This window comes from Calypte anna, chromosome 1 (genome assembly GCF_003957555.1).
Source record: "Calypte anna isolate BGI_N300 chromosome 1, bCalAnn1_v1.p, whole genome shotgun sequence".
Lineage (NCBI taxonomy): Eukaryota > Metazoa > Chordata > Aves > Apodiformes > Trochilidae > Calypte > Calypte anna.
In genome coordinates, this window is record NC_044244.1 from 42,148,325 (window position 1) to 42,169,020 (window position 20,696).

Below are 20,696 nucleotides of genomic sequence, written 5' to 3' on the forward strand. Positions count from 1 at the left end.
AATTTTTTAGAATAACATAAATTCAACATCTTCTTAATTTCTCATGCCTGGGAAATTAGTGCATGTCATGCTCTTCAGAGTGAGGACCTGGGGTTCCTAAGCTGTGATCTTTAAAGCCATTGTGAGACCTTACAGCCAAGGGCAGTGAAATGATCTTAAGCTTAATAAGTCATCCTCAGTATGGTAGTGGTTTTGATTCAGTTTTACACTGCTGTGGGCACACAAGAGTTTGGAAGCAGTTTTGCTGGTCTGAAAAGTTTGCACATCATTGCAGTGATTGCTGTAACATCCTGCTCCACAGACCTTTCAGAAGCTGAAAGAATTCAGCCATATTTTAAAGGCTCTGAGCTACAAGGCCTGTATGGTAAACTGTCAGGTTTACTTCTAATTTAGTGACCTCCTTTGAATCCTGCCCGCTCTTCATTTTCTGTCACCAGGTGTAGCATTTCAGAGCTTGCCATTATAGCTTACAGAGGGAAATCTCAGGACCCAAGTTTTTCCTCCTTTCTACCAGCCCCAAACAGATCTGATAATTTTCTTTTAAAACTACCAGTACCATTAGTCCTTTGGTAGCTTTCTCATAACTGCTATAGCATATTTCCACTGCTTCAACAGTTACACAAACTAGGCAGCTCTTACAAGGGGGACAGGAATAGCAAGCAATAGGAGAAATATTTCATTTGCCTCTCACAGAGGGAGGCTCTAGCCTTGTACTCATTGCTGCCCTCTCAGTTATTCCCAGACATGTGCCCATTAGAAGACTAGTTCCTGGGGGACTCATCTACAAAGCACCTAATACCACATGAGCTGAGGCCACTTTACTCACTCACTAGTTTAGTCAGCTTTTAAAGGACTTTTTTTGGTATGTCTCAGTGCATGGGTTTAACTTGGTGTATCAGGCCTTTATTACATTTGGAAACTTTGGGTTTGGTTTTAAATTTATTTTTAGGTTTTTTGCTATAACAGGGAATTTCCCTAAAATATACATTTTAGAAAGTTTTTAGAATAGTAGAAGTGGGTATTGAATTACTCCTTGGATGACTGCTACTGTGTCAGGTAACTCACGCAAGGTAGATCCTAGTACGTTTTTTATCCTAAAAGAGATGAAGATAGTTTAGTCTGGAGGAAGTTGTGGTGTAGGGTATAAAGTGTGTGACTTTCCTGATAGGTCTTCACAGTTGTTTAGCCTTGTGATATGTTCTAAAAATTACTTTCCTGAGCGGAGTGGCTTAGCTTCACTAGCAACTGATTAGATATGCAAGTCAATGAAAGTCATGAAAAAATACGGCTGAATTATTATTATTATCATCGTTATTATTATTATTGCTGAATTATTATTAAGGATATATCAGCTCTCATTCAATGAAAGTTATGACTGATAAAGGCTACAGCTGGTTCTAGTTCAACTAAAGAGCAAAATGTGCATTGATAGCAGGATTAGGTCTATGTGAATTGCATTTTCAGTTTTCTGCCATTTCAGTGGTTTGTAAGCTTGATCTTGCAGCATGCCAAGGGAGGTGGTCTTAGGCTTGTGGAATGCCCATTCATCTGTGGGAAAGTTCAGTTAATCCTTCTGATCTTTGAAGTGAGTCAGCAGTGCCACTGGCAGATGTGGTTATAACATAAAAGCAATGGAGATGGAGTAGCAGAGCCTTTGGTGTGCCCAGTGACCTACTTGGATAGTTAGTCCAAACTGAAATCACTGCTACTGCATCTTCACAGCTAATACAACGTTTTGCAGCTGCTGCTCTTTGTGATATACCACACCTTTACTCCTACTTCTTGATTGTGGTGCAGAGGTAGCAGTCAGGTGGGCTTTCTGCTTTCATATGGATGACAGAATTGCTGAGAGGGATCCCAGCTCTGCTCCCTCAGCAGAAGATAGAATGCAGTCAGCTTTTACTGTGGCTCTTAGTGCTCTCAATGTATCCTCTCCACCATGACATGAGGCAAATAGGGTTGCAAGAATTTAGAAATTACCTTGTGTGGTGAGGACTCCACTGAATCCAAGACTGAAGGACCTGGTAGGTTTATCTTGAATTCAGAAGCTGAATTCTCATTGACTTCATTATGAATTTAATTGTTCTCTGGAAGATTCTTACCTAGGCCAGAATGGGTGATAGTTTTGTCAAAGGGACCATGAATTAACTCCTCAGAAGCTGTGTATCTCTTGCAACTTCAATGAATTCATGTCTGTTTCTAAGGAAGAAATCCCAGAGACATGCCAAACTATTACCCACTGCTTATCTACAGTGTTCTGTCACTGGCTGTGCTCAAGGATAGCTAACAAAGAGAAGAAAGAGCTGGCATCAAAGTCTGATTTTGCTGAAAAAAATCTTGGCAGTACATTGCTCTGCCTGCTATAATCTCTTTGTAGTACAATTCTACAGGTAGAAATACGGGTACATGACCATGTGAGTGCTCTGCATCCAGTGTTTTGGGCATGCTGGGGCATTATTTGGAGCCAAAAATCAACTTTGTAGGGGATGAGAGGAACCCAAAGGAGCAGATTTGCAGCTTGTCCAAGGCAAGCCCTCTTTGTGAGAACAGGATTCCCTCATCATTTTGCTTTTATCTTCTGCTTCAGTGGTGGAGAGTATGTAGGAAACAAGCACTATGAAATTGCCTCTGTCATTTCATTTGCAACCATGGAGGTTTGAAGCAAGGAGGAAAAGAAGAAAGGAAGACAACATAGGGTATCTTGTTGGTTTTGTGGCAGCTATGAGAGCTGGCCAGCACTGAGGGCAGGTTACTGATGTAGTCTTGGAGCACAGTAGGAGACTGAGACAGAAACCATGACCCCACATAACAGTTCTTGCTCAGATGTGTGCCTGCAGCACATGTGTCTCCTTCAAGACACCAAATGTCTCCTTTCCTCTGCTGACTTCTGTGGTAGTCACAGCATTTAAAGATAACTTCACTCTCTCTCTTTTTTTCTTTTTTAAATTTCTTTCCTGTTAAATAAGATGTTCAGTGATGTTCTTTCTTACTAATTAAATTATTATACTCCTGGTGTACTTGCAATAATTTTGAAGTCATAATTCCACTTTGCAGGACACAAGCCTGATGGTTTTTTCATTAATGAATTGTCTGGTCATAACTTCTTAAAATGGGCTGTAAGTAATGTCTGTGTGAAGCATGGCATGCAGGAATGTATTGTATAATGTATCTTACGGGTAGCTTGCCATTATTTTAGTTCCATTAGTGAACTGTTAGTGATCATTACTTGGATAAAACAGGATTTCCACCTGTAGTCTGAGCATGATGACACTGTCTTTTGCTATGATTTATTTTAGTTGTATTGGAACAGTCAACTTTTTCACCTCTGCAGTAAGTGAGCCAAATTCAGCTGCACTGAAGTTACACCAGACTGAAACGGGCTCAGATTTTCATATGAAATGTGCTGATCGGTGCAGAAAGCATTTGTGTTTGTGTTTCAAAAGAAAGCATGGCTTGCAGAGCATTTTATACAGCAAAATTCACATGTAGCCACTTGTCTTTGTGTGCGTGTGCTTAAAACTGCTGTGAACAACATAAACAAATTGGGACCCAGTTCCGACCAGTCTATTCCCTCTTATTATTTCCCCCCACCCCACTCACAGATATGAACTGAATAGGCATGTCTCAGGCACTTCTTAAGGCAAAGTCTTTCTCACATACTGTTTTTTCTCTGTGTATAGGTGAAGAATTGCAAGGACATTGGAATTTACTTGCAGGGAGTCAGTTAGGAATTCCTCTCGTAGAGACATGGTCTCTCAGTTTCTCAGTTGAAGTACCTGATGCCTGTGCTGAGCTACAGACACTGTTTAGGGAGAAACAGGAGAGGGGATGGATTGTGTTTGCCTCTCTCTGAATTTCCAGTGATTTATATTCCTTTCTAGATTGCATTCGTACAGTCTCAATGACAGAACTCCCGAGCCTGGCTTAACATTCTCCAGAAGATGGTCCACAGGTTTGGAAGGTCACTGGGGTAACGAATTCTTGTCACAGGCAAATTTTCAAGGCTTTTGTGAAATGAAAACATAGAGATGGGAGAAATTTGGCTGACAGCAAAGGAGGGAAAAGAGTCTTGCTATCTGACTACAGATTATTTTCTAAGATTTCTCTGCCTTTTGGCTGGCAAGTATATATGGGAAAAGAATAGTTAATGTAACTTTCAGATGAACTGAACTGCTCTTGGAATTCATAGGCTCATATCTCTTTTATGATCTCAGGTTTCTGCTGAACTGATAGACATGCTTATGGCTTATTAAGAATGCAAGTGTTCATTAGTGTGCAATCTTGAACCCAAACAATTGCAGAGGCATGGGCAAACAGAGCTGGTGTGTGAGTTGCCTGGAAATAAATTCACTGAGCACCATTTCTACAGCATGGATTTGAGTAATTTTCTAAACAAGTGACATTACTTTATTTTATTGGATAATTATATATGTCTAAATCACCTTGTATTCCTGACTTCCAGGTTGTTGTGGGAGATAAAGTTGTTCTCATGCCAGTCAATGCAGGGCAGCCTTTACATGCCAGCAACATTGAGCTTCTAGATAACCCTGGCTGCAAAGAGGTAAGTTCAGTGGAGGGAAGACTGGTAACTGGTGATCTGAGATGTATTATACATTGTCCTTTACTGGTGACCAGAACCCACCATGGGCTGGATGCCAGTATTAAGGATTAGTTACAGCTTGGCCTCAAAAAACCAATGCTCTGCCTGGCACTGAAAACTTCAAGTGGTTTGCTTTAACATCAGAAGCTCTCACTGAGCTTTTCAGGTTGTCTTTGGCAGCTGTCAACAGAAAGAGTAGCATTTTGCCCCCTGCATCTTCTCCAGAACCAGCAGCATTATTATTAAAACTTGAGATGTTCAGGACCATGTTAGGGACTGTACTAACTTAGGAAATTTGTACCTAATCCGTGTCCCCTGCCACCCTAGGTCTAATGTGGTCTTTTTGAAGAGTAGAATGTCTCAAATAAAAAAAGAAAAAAAAAGAACATGCCTTAAGACTATAATTATGGTGGTATGTTGGGTTTGGGTATTTTTGTTTGCTTGTTTGTTTGTTTGTTTTTTCCCCCAAAGGTAAATGCTGTCAACTGTAACACAAGCTGGAAAATAACTTTGTTCATGAAATTCAGTAGTTATCGAGATGATGTACTGAAAGGTGTAAGTATGATATTTTAAATTGTTTTTTGGCTCTGAAACATCATGGATATTTCACAGAGTAGAAATATTATATGGTGAATAAAAAAAGAAATGAGGACTTTGTGGAGCTGTTGAGGATCCCTCACTACTGTTCTTTCACATTGAGAATATTTTCCTTTCTATTATTGCCTTACTGAGTGAAATTGTCTGGGTTGTGCTGGCTCCCAGCCCCTTTCCCCTCCCAGAAACAACTGAGAATCCAGAGAAAAGTTCAAATTCAAGCCCAAAATAATGAGGACTCTTTACAAAACAGCTGTAACACTTCAGTTTATGGCAAGATGCTAAAAGCAAGTATAACAAGCTTATAAAAAGAGTGAGGCATGAGAGAAGACAGTAGCTGTAGTAAGACAGGGTATCTTTAAATGCTGAGGGACTGCACAGCTTCGTGCTTCCAGGTTACTCCCCGAGATCTTCTACGTTTTCATTTCAAAGCAATAAATTTCATTTTCCTCACTTGTACATTAATAATTCATTATCAACTGGATATTGTTCAGTAGTTATGAAGGTACCACTTGTCTTTGAAGAAGAATTTGAAAGGGAAAATTGTATATCTGTGTAGACCCACTTGGGGATAGTGTTTCAAGCTCTGGGGAGAGGCAGAAGGAAGCAAAAAGAAGTAGAGAGGGAGCATTGGTTTTGGTTGTAGAGTAGAAGAGATGAGATAATATGGTACGAGAAAAAAGGGGTTCACTTTTCCTAAATACTAAGAGAAATAAAAAATGCATTTAGTAGTTAGCTAGAATGAAAAGTCTCCTTTAAGGTTTATGTTTGCCCGCTCTTCACTGCCATGTTCTGAAACAAATTCTGTTTTCCCAGAGGTGCATGGGTCTCCTGCAGGATGAAATGACTGCATCTGATTTCCAGCCTCAGTGCTGAGATTGTAGGCTTTGCTCTTGGTACCTCTTCCAGCAAAGGAAGCTAATGAATGTTCTTTTCACAGTGGTGGTGATACCAAATCTGAAGCACAGATGCAGATGATGAATCCAGTGGCTTTGCATACCACTTAATGGTGCTTCTTTTTCATATTACTGTAGGGAGATGTTGTTAGGCTGTTTCATGCAGAGCAAGAGAAGTTTCTGACCTGTGACGAATATGAGAAGAAACAATATATTTTTCTTCGTACTACATTACGTCAGTCAGCCACTTCTGCAACCAGTTCTAAAGCACTGTGGGAAATAGAGGTATTTTTTTTTTCTTTTTATAAATATTTTAGGATCTGAAGGCCAGGGTTCAGTAAAAATACCACAACATGAATCATTCATAGCCTTTTGATACCATAATACACCTCCCCATAACTATTACTATTTTATGAAGCTGTTTGTGTAGAATGAACACTGAGGAGATGCTTTATTGCTGTGTGTGTGGAGAGAGAGGATGTGTCCTTACTATATTTACCTGCACTAAAATGATGAAGAGTCAAATTCAGACTTGACATAAATGGTGTGATTTTATCAAAGCCATTCGAATGATGCTCATGTATCCTGAGTTCTTATTGTTTGTATTTGACTTCATGTACAATATAGAAAATTGAAATTCATGGCTGCCAAGAAATCTCACAAATATGATCAAGTCCATACTTCTGCAACAGGGCACATCAACATCTGCTTAAAGTTAGGCTGAACGAAGGTGTTGTTGCTGAGTGGGGGTGATTTTGAGAAGGTGACCAGCAGGTATATTTTTGGTTAACAAAGAAAACTGTTATGTCTTATACCTTTGCTATTACAATAATGTACCTCCCCAACCCAAAAGTTCAGATGTGCTGAACAAACTGTGCATTTAGAACAGAGCTCCACACTCAGGCAAATGGTTGATTTTTGTCTGAGTAAGGACTACATGGAATAGAGATTATTGCAATTGTAGTAATTTGAGACTACACCTTAAGAGAGACCAGAACTGCTATATTTGAAGGTAGCAAATGACCTATAGCTCAATCAAACAAAAATAAATAACCTGGGATATTTCAAATGATATGGGGATATTTTATCACTTGAATGAAATTTATCAGAAGCCCCTAGGGCTGTCAAGAGTAGAGTTGGTTTAAGTGGTGAAACAAAGAGGGTTTGCGTTCTGTTTTTAAGTAATACCTATGTAAGTGTAGAGCAGTTCCACTTACGTTCTTGAAGTCCAGATTCACAGCATCTCACCTTAAAGCAAAATTTGACTCATTATGCTTGCAGGGTGTAGATGAATGAAGACTTTGAAAGTAATAGGTGGTGTATTTCCTGGTGAAAAAGGCATGTAAGTAGTTATTACCTGTGGTGGGCTTAGTGTGAGCACAGAATTCCTCTCTGTGGTAGACTATTTGTAATTTTGTGGTTTTCATATATTTTTATCTGGAATGAGTTGCAAGAAATGTCATTGGTCTAGCTATGATCTTGAGGAGCATGATTAAAATCTGTACTTCTTCTTTAGGTTGTGCATCACGACCCTTGCCGGGGAGGAGCTGGGCAATGGAACAGCTTATTTAGATTTAAGCATTTGGCAACTGGAAACTACTTAGCTGCAGAGGTAAGAATTATCAGTTTAGTAAGTGGTTTTTTTGCTGCCTAGCCAAGTACTATACATGTTCTGCATGTACAGAAATGCTGTATTAGGTAGGTGCACAATGTGGATCTCTGAAGAGAGGCCACAACTGGTGTGTCATGCTGTACTGCTGTATCCTAGGGTTACATGGAAAAATTTCTGAACTACCAGATACCATTGGGTGGGTTAAAGACAACATATAATCTTCATTTCAACTGTTCTTTTGAATCTTGAATCTTCTGTTTGTTGTCGTGGTAGCCAAGGGGAACACCGCTGTTTGATATCTACCGTATTTACACTGAAACACCTTGGATCCCTTTCTCTCTTTGTTCTTGTTTGCACTTGAGTTTTGGGGAGTGTTGTGATCAGTCAAATAATCTTCTTGCTGGCTCGGGCAGCCATATACAGATTAAAGCTTTACAAGTGGAGCTGAATGTAATCATTGAGCTTGATCAGAGATATCTGTGTGCAGGCACTAGAACAAATACTCTAAACTGCTCTAATTCAGGAGTTGTCATTTCTTTTTTTCCTCTGCAGGCTTTAGACTACTTTTAAAAAAGGTTTCTCTGTTGGTGATTTCAGTGTGGTAATCTCTGCTAGCCAGCATGTGGTCCAAGGCATCTCTGTGTTCTCTCGAAACTTGGGGAAGGATAAACTTGTCATGACCATTGGTGTCATTACAGTGCATTGCAATTATAGCAGGTTGCAGTGTTCTGCTGTTGCAGTCTTGTCTTCTGAAAACTGAAAAAAGATCTGAGGATGTCTTGCCCCTTTTGGTTGAACAGAAGGTTCAGGAATTTGCAGCTCATCTGCTTATTGGTACTGGTACTTTACATGAAAGCAAAATAGTGTTGTTATTCTCCAAAAGAGCAGCTTAATATCTTTTAAGACCCATAATTGTCTTTAAAACTAAAATACAGTTCTTGAGAAGCAGAAAGAGAGCAGATAATACCAAGTTTATGAAATAATAGGGCCTTGGATTTTCCCTGGTTGCAAGAAGCCATGAACTTAAGTCACATCTAATCCATATGAGAACTGGTCTGTGTCCAAATTAAATCAATGGAATGAAAAGTAGGGGTTTTTTTCCAGTGATTTAGTTGCGTTTGTGCAGAATTGCCTATTTGAATTATGCTTCCAAGCATGAGTGGAAATTTACAACTGCAACAGCCACTTCAGTGACTATATGTTAGGGAATCCCTGAAAGAAAAAGTCTTTCTCTAACTGGATTGAGTTACATTTGCAGCTGTGCAATTTCAATATGCAGAGAAATCCTTAGTACTCCCAGGTGCTGCTTTCTCTTTCCAGCACCTGTCACAGTCTGCACTGATTTTGGAGTAAGAGCAATCAGGAGGTACCTTTACTTATTTCTAATTATGTTAAACCACCAGGACAGGCACTGATATTATTGTATTATTTTATTATTAGAGATCAGATGATTATATCATCTAAGACTGAATGTCATTTGAATCTTTTTGTCAGTTTTAGCAGTAGCTCACAGTGTCAGCTGTAAACCTGGTAGGCCTGAGTGGCAAAGAGCATCATCCCTTTAAAGGCACTGAGCCAATGTGCCTTAACTGCTTTATACTGCAGCAGCACTTTGGCTTGGCTGAAGCCATCTGGCTTTATTGTATAGTTAATATTGGCTAATAATAGGTGATTTTCAAGTGGCAACCAGTACTCCCACCTAAGAAACAGCTTCTTTTTCCTTTCTGCTTATAGTGAGAGGTACTCCTAATAGAAAGATTTTTTTTTTTCCAGAATAGCTAGGCTTATGGAGAGACAGAAAAAGGTATCAATCACTCTGAGTGATGGGCTTCCTTCTCCCACCATACCTTATCCACTAAGGTTTTCAGGAAGAAAGCCTTTAGGTGAAGAGGTGTCATGATATAGTAAATGTTGAACCTGAGCTCAGGTTCTTTGTTCTGCCTCTGGAAAGGAAATCCCCATCAGGAACACTCACAATATGGAGAGTATAATTGGTGCAGCGGAGTGAGAGCTGAAAGAGCATTTGGGTTGATCAGGGGTGATATGCTGTGACTGGAGAGCAGCATTAGCTACTGTGTCTATGAAGCATAAAATACCTGCTGGTGGAGATATTAAAGGTACTGCTGTAATAAAAACCTGTGAACTATATTTTGCACAGATCACACGTCAGGCACAACACACCAGCTAGACATGCACGTCAAAGATTTGTGAAGAGGCAGGCAGACACCTAATGTGCATGAGCTAACTTTAAATCAGTTGGGCAAAGCTTACTGAACGCTTATCTGTGCTCTTGCAGCACAGGAAGATTACTCATGGTATAGATTATTGACAGTGTCACTCAGTGCCATGACCTGATTTTGTTTACGCTTCCATAATAAAGGTATCTAGAGTGGAATAATAAGTACTGACACGTTAAAAAAATTCATGCATCTTTTAAACATTCTTGTTTTGGCTAACGATTCAATTTTTGTCTCAGTTTCAGCTATTATAAATAGGGATAAACTACTGATTATAAACATATTTTCCTTCCTTCATCCTTCCATAAATGTATACCATGGAGACTTCTGCTTGGAAATCCTGTGTAGGTCAAGTCTTAGATAATGAGCAGAAGTATCCTTCACCTGGGTGTCTCCTTTTGCTTCTCTGCAGTTAGGCTTGCACTTCGTGTGAGCTGTGCTGTGCCTTCTCTTTTTCTTTGAGGCTTCCTGTACCAGATATAACTGGTCAACCATATTTGTGACTTGGTGGATTGAGCATCGTAATGATGGGATGTCACTGCAGCTTGCTAAGGCCAGGGAACTAGGCAAATTCAAGACACTTTTCCCAGATAATTCAAGAATTTAAAACTAATAAACTTGTAGGTATTTTAATACTATAGTAAATTAAAACCAAACAACAGTCAGTACAGTTGTTCAGTAAAGAGAACATGCAGGTGAGTACTTTTAAATCTGATTCTTACAAACTTGAGAGAACAAAGTCAGAAACTATAAATTCTAATTTCCATGTTCCTAAGAATCAAAGTCATCCAGCTTTTGTTACCTTTCAAAGACCTAAGGACCACAGAAATCACAGAAAGTTAGGGGTTGGAAAAGACCTCTGAAGATCATTTAGTCCAACCCCAAAATTCTCTGATAGCTCTGTCTTCTGATGCAATCTTAAGTAGTACCATTCCCTTTCCACTTGATATTACCAAGGCTAATTTTCATTAGTGTGCTTTGAAGTTTCTTAAGACTTCCTAATAGCATAGAGCAACCTAGGCCTTACTACCAGGCTATGACCTGGTGAGTGACCCTGAAAGCCCCACTGCCAAAGGAGACCCAGTGAAAGATTCTGTCTCACAGCACATAGCTGCATTGTCGTTCCCCTACTATTATGTTTATCCTGGGAACAGGGTCTGACACATCAGATGCATGTGTGCTTTTACACAGTCACTTAAGGTACAGGAGGGATATTCTGAAGAAAGGGTTTTGGTTTTGGTGGTAAGACTTGGGACATGGGAAATTGGGGTAGGTGATAACGTCTCCAAAGTGCCTGGCATCTGGAAACCTGAAGCCTCTGGTTCAGACATTCCCAAACCATTGAAATCATAAAAAAGCAGAATGTGCTCAGCTGAATACTGAAAGGAGAAATTAACTTCTTTGGAGACAGTGGGAGTTCAGTGGTTAGTATCAAAAGGGCTTGATTTCACCTGAAGAGCCAGATCCTTAGCAGGAGATTTAGACACTTAAGCCATCAGCTAGGATCCAGGTTGCTGAGTTTTATTCTCATTTTCACAGTCAGCAGTCTTTTACAAAAAGTTCTGTAGAAGTTTCTTTTTTTATCCCTGGTTACACAAAAATGACCCAAGTTGTTTTGAAGTTTTATATTTATAAAGAGAGGCTGTAACATTAGGTGAAAATCAAATACTTCAAAGTAACACTTCCTTTTTTTTTTTTCTTTTAAAGTCTTTTCAGTGCATGTGCCACATGTAGAAAACACCCAGATCTATCTTTCTGTGAGTGGGAGTGAGCTGCATTTTACTTCAACAGCCTTTTGAATGCTGTGGTTTGGGACCACACAGCTGTGTCTTTCTCATGAACACACCTAACCTTTTCAATAATTTAATCTCCATAACAGAAGGCACTTTGAACTAGTATAAGCTTATCAGCTGAACCAAAATATGCACCTTTACTATTGTTCTCCATGGGTATAGTAGCTCCAGTGATTTGTAAACTGGTTAATCTGTACCAAAGCTCTTAACACTTGCTGTGTGAGGATGTTAAGCAGAAACATGTGTGCCTGTGCATATAGTTATGCATACACAAGAAATGCAGGGTGTATCTGTCACTTAATATGAAACTTCTCAGGTGAGATGGACATTGCTAAAAAAAGTATAAAATATATATGCAAATGTCAAATCACATGCTGATCTCAGATACTGTGATAGACAACAGATAAACCACAGTATATTGTTTGTGAAACATTGGGAACATGTATATAATCATAGTGTTGAATTAGTAAGGAAAAATCTGTCATAATTCTGTTTTACTTAGTTGAATAGACTAAACTAAACTTACTCATTACCTTGGCCAAGATATGGCAGTGAATCTGATCAAGTAATTGTCTTTAAATACATCAAAACAGAATGAAGCATCCTCTACTACTAAATTAATGCAGGTAAAATGGCAGCCATAATATTTACCTTTTGTGATTCTATAAAATTTTGACCATTAACAGGGGTTAAAATTATTACAGTGTCATACAAGGTAGTGTATAGAGTACTGCAGTTGCTCCAAAAAGCAATCTGTGCCCTGAAGCTCTTCTTACTAAGAATGATGGACACTGCAACAGGATGAAGCAATGAACTCAGAAGTAATGACTGAACCAAACACTTGTAGTGTGGTTTATTTATTAAACCAAATTGTTTTTCTTATAAAGACACTCAACATTTCACTTTGTGGTGGTGTAAACCATTTGCTGAGAACCCTTGAATCAATGGGCCAATAAAGGTTACTCATATTTCTCTCATCTTTCTTAAATAATTTCTTCCCATATTATCATACTCTGCCTTTCTGCCAAAATTGCCTAAATTTCTTTTCAGAGGAGCTTGTGTATGTCATTCCCTTTAAATCGAGCAGTTCTGTTAATCTCAGTTTACATTCTTTTAAAAATATTTCTATTATTTCTCAGTATTAAAAATACTAGCCTGCCGTATGATACATATTATTATAATAATATACATTCATCTGGGTGGGCAGAGTCATGCTGTTCATAATAATTTTAATCCTATTTGTAGTAATTACTTGATTTGGATTGTGGTGAAGATAGCTGAGTGCATGCTCAAGTTAATATTGATAGAAAATATTCTTCTTCTGCCTTCTGAATAGGACATAGTAAAAAAGTGGACCTTGCTAGAAAATGAAGTGTTTAATGAGATTTTATGAAACATTACATATTTGTATTAGTAATAGTAGCCTCAGAATTAGACAACATTAAAAAAAAAAGTAAAAGGGAAATAAGTTCTTAAAAATGAGGCTATGAACTGATATTAACCACTTGGAGCCCAGAAGAAACTTTCTAGTTTTATGGGTTTATCTTCCAGCTTCTTGAACTGCTATGGAAATTGAATGCTGCATAAGATGTTTTATTAAGGCAACTGAGATTGCATATTTGAAGGCCCTAATTTAGGCCTTTTGTTATGCATTGTGGTTCCTTCTGCCTTTAGAAACAGTAAGGCAAGTAAGTGGATAAAATGGCCTTGTTTAAATTGTGCAGGTACCTTTTGCTCAAAGAAAACAGTTTGCAAACCGCAGAAGGTACCAGGAGATGGCAGCATCCACCAAGGCCTTCACGCATCTGCTCTCGCATGTTATTTGTTGTTACTGGGGGACTTCCTTACCTGGAGATTGCTTCAAAATCTTTGGGTCTGTTTCTTCCAGTCCTTAAATGTTAATAAAGCATTCTGATTAATTTCTGTCTGCTGTGCTCAGTGATAAAAAGGTTCTTGTAAGAAAAAGGGCTTGCCAAGGTGACAGGGTGAACTCAGCACTGTAAGTCTTATTTTTATTTTTCATGGTCTCACAGGGGGAGGGTGGTTTTGTTTTAAAGCTCTGTAAGGAGCGAAGGATAATTTACAGCTATTCGTGAAGAGATGGAAGAGATCCAGAGACCAGAGGAGGAGGAGGATGGATTACTGATTTGCAAAGCCAGTCTGACCTGTTCCACAGACTTGGATGTGGCTTTTTAAAGCGACGTAGAAGCTGTCCCTTTAGCAAAACCTAGGGCTAGATTTTTCCAAGGCTTTTAAGAATTTTGGGCATGCAGCTAAATTTCTGAACTCTGGTGGAAGTTAGGAGCAACATTGGCACCTGCCAGTGTGCAAATACCTTCAGAAATCTGGATCTTGCAGAAAGGATGGTTTCCCCCAGCCAACTTGTTTTGCAATAGCGATCTGTGAGGCTGTGTTCAGCTGGGCTTCTTCAGTCCTGTCTGAATTTGGCTGCATTTGAGCTGTGTTTGTATACGTATGAACTTTAGGAGGGAGGGAAGTGGGAAGCCATTAATACAGCATTTATTGTCATTTAGTCATGATTAGGACTGCTTCTGTTATTAAAAATACAAAATCTGGTGGTATTGCCTTTTCATGTGTTCCAAAACAGCAAATATAGACATGTGGCCTGTTCTTTAGTGCATGCTTTTTCCTTATTATGCCAAGATTAATTAAGAAGCTTTTAATTGTGCCTCTTTATTTTTGATACTTGGTGGAAGTTTATGAGGCATCTACTGTGGTTTTTGGTTTTGTTCTTGGGTTTTCTTTGTTTGGTTTGTTTGTTTGTTTGGTGGGGGGGGTTGTTGTTTTTTTAATGGTAGAAATTCCAGTAATATCTAGTTTGGTCATCTCTATTTATTTCTGGAAGAACCATTGAAAGACATAGGGGATATTAATATTTAGAACCTAACCCTTGAAGAGATGAGGATGCTTTTTCTGGCAGTACATGTTGGCATGGAGCTACTGAAGCTCCTGCTGAAGTTATGGTTGAGCATTCAGGTTAGACTGAAAATCCTTATACATTTTTCTTTCCTTTGACTTCCTCTGCAGAATGGAACTTGGCTGTGTGGGACTGAGTACCAGGTGTTGGTGGGTGGTCAGGTTTCTCTGTCTTTGTTCACAGCAGAAGCAAGGGCATTTCCAAGTCACCACTGGCCTAAGGTAGTGCTACGTGTTGCAGCATCTTGAGTGTATGCTGCTGATGTTAGAAACCTTTAAATCAGGGGTGATTTGGGCATACTAAGGCAATTGCCTGCCACTGTTTATACAGCAGCTAAGAATGCAGTCAAGCTGAGCTGTCCTTTGTATTCCAAAAGTGAATAATTGGGACAGGAAGGTGTCGGAGCTGATTCTCATCCTAGTTTTTGCTTAGCAGGTTGTTCCCACACACAGGGATGGCTGCCCATGCTCACCTCAGTCTGCTTGTGCTGTGTGGGGGGGCCTGAAGCAGAGGAAAAGATTCAGCTCTCCTGGCACTCCCAGGAAACTTGTCTGATCTGCTGAGACATGGATCATAAGCAAAACAGCAGCAAAATCCAGTTCTGAATTAAAAGGCCTTTTAAATTTTTTTACCTTTCCTCGGATGATTGACAGGAACTTCGTTGTGTCAATGTTGAATGGGGTTTGTTGATGTGGAGTAATAGCCAGTCTTTCTCCAGCAAATCAGTAAGGTGGCAAAAGTCCTTTGAATAGCACTGGAGTCTTTGAAACTGTGCAGAAGTCCTTTAGATTTATTGAAAGCTAATCAGTATGACATTAACAAAACCCAAAACAAGCATAATGAAGATGAAAGATTTGAGAAATGGGATTTTTTTTCTTTCGCGGTAGCATTTTTTTTCTGAAACAATTGCCCCTGTTGATTGGGTAGCAGACTCTGTGTTAAGAAGCTGGTTACCAAATGAAATGGAAACTGTTTATCTGTGCTGAATTAGATCCTTTTATTCTTTGTCTGTCAGGGTTTCCTTCATAAATGTGGGTTTTAACCAAGCTGTTCAAATGCTCAGTTAGCTGAAATTTGGCAAGCTAATTCTTTCCCTGATGAGATGTTTTAAATATCCTTTACCTAGTCAACAAAATCTGATTAAAATCAGCGTGGGTGCTTCTTTCCCCAAACCACTCTCTCTTATTCTTAATTAAGAGTGTTCAAAAATAGCCTGTTTGGATACTCTCTGTGCATTCCTCTGTCTAAGAAAGCAGCATTTGGTGTAAAGGTGAAATGTCAAAAATCTATGGACTGAGGTTTATAATTCAGTTGTTGGACTGAATAACATACTAGTGAGAAGTTGTTCTGCTCAATACTAGAACCTTGGGAGATTATGAACTGTAAGTATTCTGTATTGAAAGCTTTAGGCTATAACTTTGACGAGCTTTTATCAGTAGAGAGGTCATCAATAGAGCTGACAGAGCCTGGGACTTCTGGCTCCTGATCTAATAGGATTAGCAAAGCATTTGCATTCTCTGAGCACCCAGTACCAGAAGTAACACAAACACACATAGGTGAAAGTTTTCTTCCTATTACTCAAACTCCACAGGAGAATGATCACATTATAAGGGCATTGGGCAAAAATTCAAGAATGAGATTTCTTGCCCTTCCAAATAATTTTAACCAGAAATTGTTGGAGAATTTGTCTGTATCTCAGTTTTCCACCTTTAAAAGCTGGCTACTATCATATGTTTGTCACACATGCTCTTTACTGAAGGCCTTCTATTGCTCCCTCAGCACAAGTGTGTTGGTAGATCTGTGCATTCATATGTCCACCCTTATTACATGCCAGCATGTATAGAGGCTGAACATGAAATCTATCTCAGAGATGTGAATTTTTATACACATGGGAGGACCCTCTGCAGTGTTGACCCTGGCCTTAAGGGTCTTACAGATATGCTGTGCAGATCGTGAGTTGGGAATCTGACTTCCTAGAAAACTGTGCAAATAAATGCAAGTTCTGTTTATATTGAAAAATGTCTTATTTTCTCTATAGTTGCAAATCTTTCTATAAATGCTAAGTGTCAGTGATTTTGGTGCTCTTGTGTGGTGGTGGTGATAGCCTTCTCACGGTGCTGACTGCCTGCTGACGAGAATGCTGGAGTGCTTCAAGCTCTCTTCTCCCCAAGGCAAGTCGAGGTCCCAGATGCTTCCTGTGAACTATATTGTGCAAACTGCATTTGCAGTGGAACTTACCTGCTGATAGAGCCCTAGCCTCAGGAAAAGCTCATGCTGCCCCTAAGTCAGTGGGCACTGTTAGCCCCTGTGCGTGAAACCATAGTATCTTCCACGGTGCTGTGGTGTGGAACAAGGGAAATGGGGCTACCACATCAACCTGTAATTTAGGAGATTTTGTGTAGGTTGGAGGATGTGTAGAGTTGGGTCTGGGTTCATATGTACAAACAACTGAAAAAGGTGAAGTTTTTGTGATGCCATAAATCACTGCCATTGGAGCTGTGAGAGATGATTACCGTGGTCTTGCCCAACTGCAAAAGCCCCACAATAGAGCTGGCCTTCTGCAGGGCACTGGGGTGAAGGATAAGCACAATTACTATCATGTGGCCAGTTCACCACTTCACTGGTGTGAATTCTCTGCCTTTCCCTAGTTATTTGCTACTAATGCAGTCTGTGTTACCTGATGTAGATTGCACCTCCCTTACTGCCATAGTGTTGTTTACCCAGGTGGTTAGGTTATGTGGCCTTACATAAAGGGTGTGCATTGGGATATTTAATGAGCCTCATGAGCATGCCATAGCATGAAATGAGCTTCAAGGTGTGTGATATTTCATTTTCAGTCATGAGGAAGCTGAACTCTCATTTTTTTCATACCTTTTTTCTCTTATATCCATGGAAATGTGAAAAATGGCTGTACCTAAGACTGTTGCATAGGGAGCACTGGAAGATGAAGATTTCTGGATTGTTCTTCATGGGAAAAGAAGCTGCTGGAGATGTACTCTAAAAGAACCACAACAAATAATGAAGATATTACAATAATGATTTATACAATAACACTTGCTTGAGCTCTGCAGTCTACAATGGATCATGTTCTTACTGTGTATTGACTGTGTGCACTTTCCAGTGGTGCTTTACAGAAACACACGGTACTCTATTTCAGCTGCACTTCAGTAACATTGCAACTTCAATACAAAAAGGCTTAAGCATAGTTGAGCTTAAATGAGGCCCGTCTTAGCATGGTTTTACTGTCTAAACACCTGCAAATAATTTTACTTGATTTCATTAGCAACAAGGAAAAGAAATTGATATTGTTATTTTCAAAGATTCATTTGTTTTGGAGGCTTATTGAGGAACGTGGATATGATCTTGCATAAATCAGAAAAAGCTATGTATTTTGGAGTCTTAAGACTGTTGCTCTACTTGGATATTGAAAAGGACTTGGAACAGGTGTAATATGACATACAACACTACATGATTTATGCCTCTCTACCTAGAGGATATGTTATGGGATAATAGCTAATAGTCTGATTTTCAGAGATGCTAAGCACCAACAATTCCAGCTGAAATAAAAGAAAGTGGCAGCTGCTCTGCACAGCTAAAATGGGACCATGAACGTCATCCCTAGAACTGGATTCCATCCTGTTTACTGTTTTAACATCAGCATCTCAAAGCTTTCTCTAAACAGTATCTTTTTAGAAGACTAGAATCATAGAATATAGATGTATCATAGAAAGTTATAGAATCATAGGAAGTTAGGGGTTGGAAGGGACCTCAAAAGCTCATCTAGTCCAACTCCCCTGCCAGAGCAGGGTCACCTACAGCAGGTAACACAGGAACACACCTAGGCAAGTTTTGAATGTTTCCAGAGAAGGAGACTCCACAACCTCCCGGGGCAGCCTGTTCCAGTGCTCTGTCACCCTCACAGTGAAAAAATTCTTCCTAATATTTATATGAAATCACCTATGCTCCAGTTTATAACTATTGCCCCTTGTCCTATTGTTAGACAATTTTTTTAGTTTTATTGTTTCTATTACAGTGAAGCAAGAGCATTGTTAAGGGTACTGCTTCTTTTTTTTTTTTTTTTTTCCCTTTTGAGCCTTCTGCCTCCCTCAGTCTTTATTCACAAATGAATTGTTTTGGAAATTTGAAGGCAATCTGTTTAGTTATTTTTAAAGGAGGCAAGAGGTGGCATGGGAGATGGATTTCCCTGGTTTCTCCTGTTGTTGCAATGTTTTTTTTTTTATGCATGATTATGTTGGAAGGAAACAGCTGAAGAACAGCAGAATCCAAGGCCCAATTCATACAGAATACACAACTGGTTTTGCTTGGACCCTTAAAATGTAGTGCTTAGTGCATGGTTCACTGTGCTGAGTCTAGTGACAAACCTGAGATAACTCAGATTTTTCTTGCTTGCTTACAACCAGCAGAATCTGAAGGCAGTATCAAACTTTGCCTTGCTGTACCCATGCTGAAAGACTGCGACTAAGAAGCACTAAGAAGCCTGATAATTTTCTCTGTCCTTGATAGAAGACCTGACTAAAATGTCAGGTCACCTGTTCTAAAATGTCAGGTGAACAAAGGTAATGTTAAAAGAAGTGTGACACCTCGCAAAGAAACCCAAACTATATGAGAACAGTTTTATACATATGTATACATACATATACATATACATGTATACATACAAGTATGTGGATCTTCTAGTTGTCTGTTGTCCCGTGTTCATCTCCCATTCTTGTTGCTGTGTAACAGGAGCAGGTTGGAGCTGGAGCTAGAAGAGTGTGTAAGAATGTCATGGAGGGACAAAATGCAAGATTTGGGATAGGTGTCAATGCAGGGAGGGAAGCAGGCTCTCTAAATGAGATTTATGAGAATAATGCAATCACTCTCTACCTGAATCTCATCTACACATCTATCTGGTCTGTGAAAAGCATTCTATGCTGTCCCACATGATTTACTGGTATCTAAGTTGAAAAAATGTACATTTAATGGATGGACCACTTGGTGGATAAGGAACTGGGTGGATGGTCACACTCAAAGAATCCTTAAGGTCCTTTCCAACCCTAATCATTCTTTGATTCTTATCAACACAGTGGCTAATGCAAATACTAAAATGCAGACAAGAGAATAAACCTTTGGTCTTTTCTGTGTTAGCACATCAAGTGATGACACAGAGGGAAGGTATTTTTGGCAATTTTATGAAAATCTGAAAGTTCTCTCTTGAGACTCATGATGTGGAGAGATGACATTATTTGGTAAATGGATATAAATGGCAGAGTACTAATAGAAACCTTATAAAACCTCTTCACAGTAGTTGTCTGTGTAATGTTATATGTATGATGATGTGATGCAAGGTTTTTGTAAAATCATCATAGGATGGTTTGGAAGAGGTGCCTCAGTTACCCAGGTGCAGAACCTCGTACTAGGCCTTGTTGAACTTCATGCAGTTTGCACAAGCCTGCCTGTCAAGATCCCTCTGGATAGCATCCCTGGGATTTTGTTTTACTGAGGTTTGTTTAGCTTACCCTGTGCAATTACTTGGGCTCTTCCATGCTGGTAATGCCAGATTCAAGCCAAGTAAATGACTGTACTTATCTGTAAGATGTATACACGCTGTCATTGCTTAAAACCTATCTTACCTTATGTAACTGGTAATTTCATTTCAGTGTTTTCAATGTTTTGAAGGCATATCCTGTGTCAGGGAACAGGGTAAATATTGAGGCAAAATTGTTTCATTATGTAAGTCAAATCTTTAAAGGTTTCATGTGCAGCCAGTGTGTGGGTGTATGTGTGTTTGTTTATTTGAGTACATATCTGCCTACATAATCCCTCATCTTCAAGCCTTGCCAAAAGTGAAATCATCTTAAACACTGTTAAATCGTAACAGTTTACACTTATTACTATACAGTGTATTTCATCCAAGCTTTTCATTCCACTTTGTTAATTAATGCTTGATAATCCTGATATGACATAGAAAATATTATTGCCATTAATAATGGTTATACAGAATCTCAGGGTAATTAAACACTTGT

At 39.2% G+C, this 20,696-nt stretch overlaps 1 protein-coding gene across 1 annotated transcript in view; it reads left to right on the plus strand.

Annotated features, from left to right (window-relative positions):
• The window catches only part of ITPR2 (inositol 1,4,5-trisphosphate receptor type 2), a 259,728-nt gene that overhangs the window by 45,623 nt on the left and 193,409 nt on the right, over positions 1-20,696 (plus strand). The window contains exons 6-9 of the mRNA XM_030449603.1: positions 4,463-4,561; positions 5,072-5,155; positions 6,229-6,375; positions 7,607-7,702. Coding sequence (XP_030305463.1) covers positions 4,463-4,561; positions 5,072-5,155; positions 6,229-6,375; positions 7,607-7,702 — 426 coding nt within the window. The remainder of the gene's footprint in view (positions 1-4,462; positions 4,562-5,071; positions 5,156-6,228; positions 6,376-7,606; positions 7,703-20,696) is intronic.